This window comes from Microtus pennsylvanicus, chromosome 9, assembly GCF_037038515.1.
Source record: "Microtus pennsylvanicus isolate mMicPen1 chromosome 9, mMicPen1.hap1, whole genome shotgun sequence".
NCBI classification, from domain to species: Eukaryota; Metazoa; Chordata; class Mammalia; order Rodentia; family Cricetidae; genus Microtus; species Microtus pennsylvanicus.
The window spans coordinates 51,304,021-51,316,605 of NC_134587.1; the positions used below are offsets into that span (position 1 = coordinate 51,304,021).

General features: G+C 37.0%; 1 protein-coding gene across 1 annotated transcript; it reads left to right on the forward strand.

Moving 5' to 3' along the window:
* Positions 1 to 9,026: 9,026 nt before the first annotated feature.
* LOC142856827 (olfactory receptor 1J21-like) lies at positions 9,027 to 9,968 on the forward strand. The gene has a single exon (XM_075984470.1). The coding sequence runs from the start codon at positions 9,027 to 9,029 to the stop codon at positions 9,966 to 9,968; it is 942 nt and encodes a 313-aa protein (XP_075840585.1).
* Positions 9,969 to 12,585: the final 2,617 nt, after the last annotated feature.

The window sequence follows — 12,585 nt, forward strand, 5'->3', positions numbered from 1 at the left end:
TAGCTTTATTCCTCCAAGGATAAAACTCATCAGCAAGCTCTCTTTACTTCAACAAGTAGTTGTTTCCCCAAGGAGGACACTGAAATGTAGTAATTATATTCTGACTTTAATTTAGACTCAACATGGCAATGTTATCCTCTGGGATACTCTTTGTCTTTTGTAAAATTATAATTTATACCAAACACTCAAGAGCTACAGGAAAATGTTCATCAGTATATCTCAGCTGACAAGGCTTCTGACTGCCACCATGGAACTCCCTGTCTCGTAGAGACCCCACTTATTACGCTGTCTCCTATGCCTTCTGTAGAGAAATGAAGGAACTCTGTCACTCCTTGAAGTTGAAGGTATCTGTATTTACCATCTAAGGGGCCATGACTAAGCAGGAGGAGAATTTGCCCTCTGTAGTATGAGTGTATGTGTTTGATCATGAATGCATATTGTGCCCTACTGTCTCTAGGATCTACTTCTCCAGACCATGCACAGTTATTTATCATGAATAGAGTTTCTATCTAAAGTTTAAGAAGATATCATAATAGCTCCATGTAGAATAATTTATCTCAAACTCAGATAATACCTAATTCAGAAGAAGAGGGATCCATAGTTTGTTTCTAACCTCCAGCATCTTCCTATGTTTCTTCCACATTTTCATCAAATCTCTGTGTATCCATCTCCACTGGCACTCATGTGTATGCAGTGAGTACATTGTATCTAAACTGCAGCAACAATCCCCTGTTCAGCTCCCTGATACCTGGTTTTGCTGTATCCCCACTTTACTCACTACACAGTATAATGTTTAAAGTTTTCTGCCAGTTCTTTACTCAGATCTTTCCTTGCATGTAATAATGCTTTGAATGGAGAATTGGAACTTTTTATTGTAGCATAAATGGCCTTAAAAACCTTTATCTTCAGTAATATTCAACTCTATAGATTTTACTAGAGTGACCATGGTTTGATTTACCTCTATTCCTCAATGCCTGAGTCCTGCCTTCTCCAAACATTCAAATATCATGATTCCATTCACAAAACATGTAATAGCCTTTCTCACCTTCTGCAGTCTCTTGTGTTTGGCTGTCTATAAAAATCATGAATATATACAATGCTATAATTCAACTTCTTGGAATTGATCATCTATCTATCTATCTATCTATCTATCTATCTATCTATCTATCTATCTACTATGTAAAATGGTATTGGTAATGCTGTTTTCTTGCACTATTGGAAATAGTAAAAAATTATAAAATTCTGTGCCCCCAAATAGCTAAGTATTATTTCATTATAAAATTGATTTGTGTAAACATAGTGATGGATGATATAACTGAATGAATAATTAATCTGTGGTAACAAAATCACATTACAATGTTTAAGGTGGTAGACTGAACAATGTAGAGATTTTTCAAGACAATTTCAACAAAGATGATAAAATTGGGATAGTAATGCAAACTTTAATTACTCCTTCTACGTGGGAAGTAGCCTTCAATGCATGGGCACAGGAGACCACTTTCGAAATAAGACAATAAGAGCAGCAATAAATAACTGGGACCTCCTGAAACTGAGAAACTTCTGTAAAGCAAAGGACAGTCATTAAGACAAAAAGGCAGTCTACTGAAGGGGAAAAATCTTTACCAACCCCACATCAGACAAAGGTCTGATCTCCAAAATATATAAAGAACCCCAAAAATTAGACATTAAAATTCTAAATAACCCAACTAAAATATGGTGTACTGAACTAAACAGAGAATTCTCAACAGGAGAATTTCAAATGGCCAAAAGATACTTAAGGGCATGTTCAACTTTCTTATCTATCAGGGAAGTGCAAATCAAAACAACTCTGAGATACCATCTTACACCTATCAGAATGGCTAAGATTAAAAACACAAATGATAGCTTATCCTGGAGAGGATGGAGTAAGGAGAACACTCATCCATTGCTGGTGAGAATGCAAACTTGTGCAACCACTTTGGGAATCAGTGTGGCAGTTTCTCAGAAAACTGGAAATCAACCTATCTCAGGATCCAGCAATACCACTGTTGGGAATATACTCAAAAGATGCTCAATCATACTACGAAAGCATTTCTTCAACTCTGTTCATAGCAGCATTATTTGTAATAGCCAGAACCTGGAAACAACCTAGATGCCCTTCAATGGAAGAATGGATAAAGAAAGTGTGGAATATATACACATTAGAGTACTACTCAGTGGTAAAAAAACAATGACATTGTGAATTTTGCATGTAAATGGATGGAATTAGAAAACACTATCCTGAGTAGGGTAACTCAGACACAAAAAAAGAATATGGTATGTACTCACTTATAGGTGGATATTGTCCATAAACAAAAAACATTGAGCCTATAGTTTATGATCCTAGAGAAGCTTTTTAATAAGGTGAACCCAAAGAAAACATATATAGACCCACCTGGAGATTGGAAACAGACAAGATCATCAAACAAAATTTGGGAGTATGGAGGCATGGAGTAGAAGAAAGGGGAGAGGGGGAAGGTTGAGAAGAACTTGAAGGAATAGGATAGACAAGATGGAGAAAGAACAGATATGACAGCAAGGAAAGAGATATCCTGATTGAGGGAGCCATTATGGGGTTAGCAAGCAACCTGGTTCTAGAAAAATTTCCAGGAATCTACAAGAATGACACTAGCTAAGACCCTAAGCAATAGAGTGTGTCTGAACTGGCCTTGTCCAGTAGTCAGACTGATGATTACCTCAAATATCACCATAGAATCTTCCTCCAACAACAAATGGAATTAGATGCAGAGACCCATATTGGAACACTGGACTGAGCTCCCAAGGTCCAATTGAAGAGTGGAAGGAGTGAGAGTATGAGCAAGGAAGTCAAGATCATGAGGGGTTCATCCACTGAGACAGTTTGCCTGAGCTAATGGGAGCTCACCAACTCCAACTGGACTGGGAGTGAACAAGCATAGGAACAAACTAGTTTCTCTGAATGTGGTTGACAGTTGGGGCAGACTGAGAGGCCACTGATAGTGACACTGGGATTTGTACACTGCATGTACTGGCTTCTGAGGGTCCTATTCTCTTTGGGTGTATACCTTGCCTAATCTAGATGTAGTAAGGAGGGCCTTGGACTTTCCAGAGGGCAAGGTGCATTGCCCTCTCTTGGGATTGGAGGGGATGGTGTGGGATGGTGGGTGGAGGGTGTGAGAGGGGACTGGGAGGAGGGGAGGGAGTAGAAATTTGGATTCTTATATTTTAAGTAATAAAATTAAAAAAATAAAATGATGAAAAAATTTTATATGGAGAATAATAATAAACTCACAAAGCCAATGATCTGTTGTCCAAGTGCACTACTGCTGTCCAGTGCATAATTTCCAGTTTTATGATACCACTGATACTACCATTTAATCTTTCATCATTAGTTGGCAGCCTTTGACTTGATCTCACTGGGTTAGCAGCTGAACCTAGAAGCCTCCCCAACTGTAAGCAGCCATTGTTCTGGCTGAGGACCACAGATTCAGACACGTGGTCTATTAGTTTCAGTGTGGTCAGATTTATATTGTGGTCTTATCCATTTGGCCTTGAGTTTTGTGCATGGAGATAGAGATGGCTCTATTTTCATTCTTATACAGGTTGACATCCAGTTTTGCCAGAACCATTTGTTGAAGATGCTTTCTTTTTTCCATTGTATACTTTTAACTTCTTTGTCAAAAATCAGGTGTTCATAGGTATGCGAATTAATGTCTGGGTCTTCAATTATATTCCATTGGTCAACGTCTCTTTTTATGCCAATACCAAGCTGTTTTCACTACTGTAGCTATGTAATAGAGCTTGATGTGAGGTATGGTAAGCCTCTGGCAGTTCCTGTATTGTACAGGATTGTTTTGGCTATCCTGGGTTTTTGTTTTTCCATATAAATTTGATTATTATTCTTTCAAGGTTTTTGAAAAATTGTGTTGAGATTTTGATGAGGATTGCACTGAATCTATAGATTGCTTTTGGTAGAATTGTCATTTTTAGTATGTTGATCCTACCTATCCAAGAACATGGGAGATCTTTCCATTTTCTGGTATCTTCTTCAATTTTTTTCTTCAAAGACTTAATGTTCTTGTCAAATAGGTTTTTCACTTCCTTAGTGTCACTCCAAGATACTTTATGCTATTGTGGCTATCATGATAGGTGATGTTTCTCTGATTTCCTCCTCAGCTTCTTTATCCTTTGTGTATAGGAGGGCTATTGATTTTTTTTTGAGTTGATCTTGTAACCTGCCACATCACTGAAGGTATTTATCAGCTGTAGGAGTTCTCTGATAGAGTTTTTGGGGTCACTTATGTACACTATTATATCATCTGCAAATAATGAAATTTTGACTTCTTCCTTTCCAATTTGAATCCCCTTGATCTCCTTATGTTTTCTTATTGCCATTGCTAAAACTTCAATTGTTATGTTGAAGAGATATGGAGAGAGTGGACAACCTTGTCTTTTTCCTGATTTTAGTGTAATTGCTTTGAGTTTCTCTCCATTTAATTTGATATTAGCTGTCTACTTGCTGTATATTACTTTTATTATATTTAGATATGATCTTTGTATCCCTAGTCTCTCCAAGACCTTTACCATGAAGGTGTATTGAATTTTGTCAAATGATTTTCAGCATCTAATATAATGATCATATGGTTTTTTTCTTTTAGTTTATTTATATGATGGATTACATTGATAGGTATTTGTATGTTGAACCAGCCCTGCATCTCTGGGATGAAGCCCACTTGATCATGATGGATGATTTTTTTGATGTGTTCTTGGATTCTGTTTGCCAATATTTTATTGAGAATTTTTGCATTGATGTTCATGAGTGAGATTGGTCCATAATTCTCTTTCTTGGTTGAGTGTGTGGTTTTGGTATCAGGATGACTGTAGCTTCATAATAAGAGTTTGGCTATAACCCTTCTGTTTCTATTATTTGGAACACTTTGAGGAGCATAAGTGTTAGCTCTTCTTGAAAGTTCTGGTAGAATTCTGTACTAAAACAATCCGGCCTTGGGCTTTTATTGTTGGGAGGTTTTGATGACAGCTTTTATCTCCTCGTAGATTATAGGTCTTTTTAAATTGCATACCTTGTCTTGATTCAATTTTGGTATATGGTATCTATCTAAAAAAAGTGTTCATTTCTTTTACATTTTCCAATTTTGTGGAGTACAGGTTTTTGTAGTAGGACCTAATGATTCTCTAAATTTCCTCAGTGTCTGTAGTTATGTCCCCCTTTTCATTTCTGATTTTGTTAATTTGGATGTTCTCTCTCTTCCTTTTCATTGGTTTGGATAAGGGTTTGTCAATCTTCTTGATTTTCTCAAAGAACGAGCTCTTTGTTTCATTGATTCTTTGTATTGTTTCTGTGTTTCTATTTTATTGATTTCATTTCTTAATTTGATTATTTCCAGTCTTTTACTACTCCTGGTTGAGTCTGGCTCTTTTTTTCTAGAACTTTCAGGTGTGCTGTTAGGTTGCTAATTTGAGCTTTCTCCATTTTCTTTATGTGGGCACTTAGTGCTATGAACTCTCCTCTTAGCACTGCTTTCATAGTGTCCCATAGGTTTGCATATGTTGTGCTTTCCTTCTCATTGAATTAAAGGAAGATTTTAATTTCTTTCTTTATTTCTTCCACAACCCAGGGGCGATTCAGTAGTTGACTATTAAGTTTTCATGAGTTTGTAGGCTTTCTGGACATTGTATTGTTGTTGAATTTTTTACTCCATGGTTATCCTAAGACAAATTGGGTTACTCCATTTTTTTTTGTATCTGTGATGTTTGCTTTGTTTATTTATGTGATCTATTTTAGATAATATTCCATGAGGTGCTTACAAGAAGGTATATATTTTTTTGTTTGAGTGGAATGTTCTTTATGTCTGTTAATACAAATTGATTTATTACATCTGTTAGTTTTCTTATTTCTCTTTTAAATTTTTGTTTTACCTGCCCATTGTTGAGAGAGGAGTGTTGAAATCTCCTACTGTAATGTGTGGGGTTTCATGTGCAATTTAAGTTTTAGTATGTTTCTTTTACATATGTGGGTGCTCGTGCTCTTATATTTGGGGCATATATATTCAGGATAGACCTTAATTTTGATGAATTGTTCCTGTTATTAGTATAAAATGTCCTTCTCCATATCTTCTGATTGATTTTAGCTTGAAATCGATTTTGTTAGGTATTAGGATAACTATACCCACTTGTTTCTTAGGTTCATTTGATTGAAAATGGCACTCTGGCTGGTCTCCTAGAGCTAGTTCCAGGACTGACTCAACTAGAGAGAAACCCTGTCACAAACAAACAAACAAAAGAATAAAGTATTACATAAATCAAAAGTTGCATACATAGATGGAGGAATAGATGGATAGATAGACGGACAGACAGACCTACACCCCATCTTCTGTCTTCTAAAGGTACCAGGCTCTCTCACAAGGGTCACAGAGGAAGGTGGGCAGGCAGAAATTCAGGCAGTGTATGTGTGTGATATCAAGCAAGCCTGTATGTGATATATAGGGTATGATAGGATAATATCACTATTAAATTGGGGTAGGTCTCAGGAGCACAAGAACCCAAATCTTAAGGTGTGTTTCTTGTAAACAGCAGAATGCTGGATCCTGTTTTTGTATCCATTCTTTTAGCCTGTGCCCTTTTATTGAGACCATTGATATTAAGCAATATTGATCAGTGGTTGTTAACTCTGGTTATGTTTTGGTAGTATTGTTTGTGTGTTTTCCTTTTTTGGGTTATGCTGGTGGGGGGTTATCAGATGTCTGTGTTATTGTGGGTGTTGTTGGCTTCTTGGATCAAGGTTTTCCTTGTACTTTCTGTAAGGCTGGGTTTTGTGGATACATATTTTTAAAATCTGGTTTTGTCATGGAATATCTTGTTTCTCCATCTATAGTGAATGAAAGTTTTGCTCGCTATAGTAGTCTGGGCTTGTATTCATGGCCTATTAGTATCTGCACCACATCTATCCTAGACCTTCTGGCTTTCATGGTTTCCATTGAGAAGTCAGGTTTACCTTTATATGTTACTTGACCTTTTTCCTTTGCAACTCTCAATATTCATTCTTTATTCTCTGTTTTGTGTTTTGATTATTATATGGCAAAGGGATTTTTTTTATCCAGTCTATTTGGTATTCTTTAAGTTTCTTCTTCCTTTATGGGGATATCCTTCTTTATGTTGGGAAAGTTTTCTTCTATAATTTTGTTGAATATATTTTCTGTGCATTTAAGCTGGAGTTTTTCTCCTTCTACCTATGTTTTAAGAATTTGTTGGATTTAATGTTTTATTTTACCAATGAGTCTATTTCCTCTATAATATCACCAGCATCTGAAATTCTTTCTTCTATCTCTTGTATTCTGTTGGTTATACTTGTCTCTGTAGTTTATTTACCCAGATTTTTCCCTTTTCAAAATTCCCTTGGTTTGTGTTTTCTTTATTTCCTCTATTTCAGTATTCAAGTTTTGAAATGTTTCCTTTACCTGTTTGATTACCTTTTCTTGGTTTTCTTAGGTTTCTTTGAGGGATTTATTAATTTCTTCCAGCTATTTGTTTGTCTTCTCTTTCATTTCTTTAAGGTTTTTTTTCACTTCTTCTTTAAAGGTGTCATCATTTTCTTAAAGTTATGCTTAAAGTTATTTTCTTCTACTTCTTCTGGGATAGGATGATCAAGTCTGCCTGTTGTACATCCACTGGGTTCTGGTGTTACCATGTTGCTTTTTAGGATGTTGGAATTCTTGCATTGGCACCTACCCAACTCTTCTTTCAACAGTGGTGAGCAGTGTCTTGGCGTCTTGGTCCAATCTTTGCTGTGGCTGTCTCTTAGGTCCCCTCAGTATTGGAGCATGCTGTGTAGCAAGGCTCCTTGGAGCTCTCAGGGAACAAATGGGGTTGGGGGCATGGTGGGTTGAGGTATAGCAAGAAAACTCCCTGCTGGCTGGCTAGAATAGCTGAGGGAGTTGGGGAGGGGCCCCTAGTTTTTCTCCCACAGAGAGGTCCCAGAGAGTGGGGCATCCAGCTATCCGGCCTTTGGCTGTTGCTGACTCACGTCTTAGGTCCATTGAGTATTGGAGACTTTCTCAACTTTCACACACAAAGGTATTCAGATTGATTTTATTTATGGAACAGGGATATGTGCTTTAATAAATAACTTAGTATGTATTGTTTACTATTTTTTGATTGTTCACTTAAGTATTTCCAATTTCAACTGATAAAGAAGAGAACAATAATAAATGAAATGATAGAAATTCAATAAAAGAAAATGTCATTCAAGAGTTATTAGCAAAAGAAATCTGTATTAAGACCAATGATAATGGAGAATGATATTGAATTGCAATAGACAGGGATAAGTGCTTCCTTGACAGATTCCAGAGAAGTTAGATATTTCCTGTGACCATATAAAACATGAAAATGAAAAATTAGGTTTGATTGAACACACAAGAAAACTTGAAAGACAGAATTTTTATACATATTCCATGAGAACTTCTTTAGAAAGAGAGACAGACAACTGGAGATGTTGGAATGGGGATGATGTTAAGGGCATATAGAAGATGTTATCTGATATTTCATGTTATTGACATAGATCTGTGCCCTTAAGTTTCACAGTCATATATTATAGCTGTTCAGCTGCTCCTGGGTTCTTCCAATTTCAATACAGCCCCAGATATAGAACATTAGTCTATATGCTACTAGAGCTGTAAAGAGAGTCAAGAACCTAGAAAACTATTATACATTATTGACTAGCTTTGTTATTAATTGATGAGTGATTAGATTTTTCTCTTCATTCCTTAACTCAGAATTCCATTATGGATTCCTAGACATCCCAATGCTTATCTTTTCTTTTATGACAATTGTTATGGTATTTCCAAGTTCTTCAAAAGATGTTGAACTGGTTTCTAAGTGACAAACCTCCCACTAGTGTTCAAAAGTTTGAGATTCTCAGATAAAGCATATACACTAATTAAAAACATTGCTTTCATTATGCCTTGATGACCATGTTCCCAATTCTCACACCTGTGTCTTATTTCCATCAGAAAATGAAGAGCACAAGGAATCAGAGCAGCACATCTCAGTTCATCCTCCTGGGGCTGCCCATCAAGTCAGAAGATCAAGACATGTACTCTGCCCTGTTCCTGGCCATGTACCTGACCACAGTGCTGGGGAACCTGCTCATCATCCTGCTCATCAGGCTGGACTCTCACCTCCACACCCCCATGTACTTCTTCCTCAGCCACTTGGCCTTCACAGACATCTCTTTCTCGTCAGTCACAGTTCCAAAGATGCTCATGAATATGCTGACACACAGTCAGTCCATCTCATATGCTGGGTGCATTTCCCAGGCATATTTTTTCCTGATGTTTGGGGGTATTGACAACTTCCTTCTGACCTCCATGGCCTATGACAGGTATGTGGCCATCTGCCACCCCCTCCACTATAACAGAATCATTAGTCAGAGTGTCTGTATCTTACTGATCTTTGCATCCTGGTTCTTATCCTTTTCTGGTGCTCTTGTTCACACCATCCTTCTAGCTCGTCTCTCTTTCTTTAGAGGTAACACTCTCCACCACTTCTTCTGTGATCTCTCTGCTTTGATTAAGCTGTCCAGTTCAGACACCTCTATCAATGAGCTGGTCATCCTCATTGTGGGATCACTGGTCATTACTGTGCCATTCATATGTATCATGGTCTCTTATGGTCGCATTGGAGCCACCATCCTGAGAAGACCCTCCCTCAAGGGAATCTACAAAGCCTTGTCCACGTGTGGCTCTCATCTCTCTGTGGTTTCTCTCTATTATGGAGCCATTATTGGGCTATATTTTGTCCCCTCATCTAACAACACTAATGACAAGGATGTCATTGTTGCTGTGATGTACACTGTAGTCACACCCATGCTGAATCCCTTTATCTACAGTCTGAGGAATCAGGACATGAAAGGAGCACTGAGAAATATCCTAAGCAGGAGAGTTTGTTTACAGTGAAAAGCTTGGTCTTCCCTCTTTTTGGATCTGAGAACTTCTCAGTCCCACACATGATTTGGTGCTTTCTGGTGAGTCTTCAAGTTGCACCTTTTCAGCCTATGTTTCACTTCAGCCACACCTTTTGTTTCTCTTTGTTTTGTTCATTTTGGGGGAAATTATTTTGTTTTTTATTTTTGTTTTTGCAAACACTCCTGGGATATTTTCCTTTTTACATTGTGTCCTAACTTTAGGAACCATGCCAGTTATTCACCTTTTATCATTATCTAATTTAATGCCCCTCTTTATGAAATATTTTTCCTTTCTCAAGAAAACAGAAACATTTCTCCTGCCTATGCATTGTTTCATTTTATTTTAAATATTTGTTTGTTTTGTTTTGGTTTTTTTGAGACAGGATTTCTGTGTAGCTTTGGAGCCTGTCCTGGAACTAGCTCTTGTATTCCAGGATGGCCTCAAACTTACAGAGATCTGCATGCCTCTGCCTCCCAAGTGCTGGGATTAAAGGCATGCACCAACACCACCAGTTCATTTCCTTTTAAAATTTAAAATACAGTTTGAAAATATTTTTATGCATAACAATAATTAGAAATCTAGATTTTTTAAGTATTTTATTTTTAGAAAGATGTAAGGATGGCATTTTGTAAATAGAGACTACTCATTCATTTCCTGGCCACCCTGACCCTAATAATCACACAGAAGCTATATAAATTATAACACTGCTTGGTCTATTAGCTCAGGCTTTTTATTAACTAGCTCTTACACTCTAAATTAATCCATTTCTATTAATCTGTGTATCATCATGAGGCTGTGGCCTACCAGTAAGGTTCTGGTGTCTGTCTCCTTTAGCAGCTTCATGGCATCTTCATGATTCTGCCTTCTCTCTCTATTTCTGTTCATATTTCACACTTGACTTTCCTCTGCTAAACCATTGACCAAAACAACTTAATTCATCAACCAAAAAAGCAACGCATATACAGAAGGACATCCTATATAAAAAAGATTGGTAGAAAAATTAATACATAATATTGTTTCTCTTGAAACAGTGTGTGAGTTTCTTAAAGACTAGAAATAGATCTTCCATATTTCCTATTATGCAACTCCTGGGAATATACACAAAGTATTTGAAATATTATTTCACAAACATTTGCACATCATGTTCACTGCTGCTATATTCACAGAACCAAGAAAATGGAATCAACTTAGAAGTCTATCAAGTGACCAGTGGAAAATCAAAAAATGTGGTATATATGCACAATGAAATATTACTGAGTTACAAAAAACCAAAGCCATGATAATTATAGGTAAATTATGAAAATAAATATATGAAAAATTACATTGGTGAAGTTACCCAGGTCCCAAAAAAATGCCTCATGTCCTCTTTTACACGAGGGTCCATATCCTAGTTCCACATATTTTGTTTTGTGTGTTTAACATAGAATATGCATGAAAACAAGAAACACAATTGGCCCATTGGCTGCAGATGCATTTGGGTAGAGATATTAGGGCATAAGTGAAATGGAAGTAAAGAGGTTGAGTTTTGGGGTAAGAAGTATTCAGGCATGTAGTGGAGTGATAGGTATGGGAAAATGGGGGCTGTGGGTAGATTTAACCAAAATGAAGTGTGCATAAGGAAGCTCCTTGGGAAACTATGATCTCAAAATCCAAGTTAAATCTAATAAGAGGGGTTAGAAGAACATATGTGATATGAAAGAACAGGGGAGAATCCTGGGAGATAAAGGATTAAGGGAGGATGGGAAGGGTAGGGGGAAGGAGAGGTAGGAGTGTGTTAATTACAACTAAAGATGTATGATGAAGAAAGAATATAAGAACTATAAATTGGGGAGGAAGGGCTGTAAAATGCTGTTCTCTATACACGATGTGGCTGTTGCACACATGAACTCACAGCAGGTATGGTTGTCCATACAAAGCCTTCACTAGACAGTTAAAAATTCCAGCATACAGGGGAGAGGGTCAAAATGCCCCCCCACAGATTAAGAGCTATAGGCAGTTGATGGCTGGGTAAGGTAGTCACTTTTCTTCAGGAGTATGGCCACTTGTGGGTTCCCATTTTCAGGTAGACGACTCATGCCTACATACAAAAGGGAATACTAGTTGGTCTCACTGGGTTAAGAAATAAAAAAGTTAAAAACTAGAAAATAATGGCTTAAATTTGGGAAGAAGACATGATAAGGGATCCTAGAGAAAGTTGGAGGGGAAAGGTGAGGGTTAAATATTATCAAATACATTGCTTACATTTATGAAAGTTTCAAAGAATAAATAAAAGGTAAAATTAAAACTTCTCTTTCATTATCCATCTTGCTCTGTAGAAAACACTAATAATACTTCTATCTTTTGCTCTTTTTGAAGTATGAAGCTCATAATTATTATGTCTTTTTAGTGTTTAGTTTTTTGCCAGCTTGACAGAAATTTATACACAGCAGGAAAGAGAAATTTAATTGAGAAAATTAACCATGAAATTGACCTGTAGGCAAGTTTGTAGAGTACTGCCTTGATTAATGATCATTGTGGAAGAGCCTACCTCACTGTTGGTAGTGACATTGCTGGGCTGGTAGCTCTGGGTTCTATAAGAAAGCAAGTTGAACAAGCCATATAAGCAGCA

Coding starts and splice junctions, on each gene's coding strand:
- LOC142856827 (XM_075984470.1), top strand. CDS start 9,027: ATGAAGAGCACAAGGAATCAGAGCAGCACATCTCAGTTCATCCTCCTG.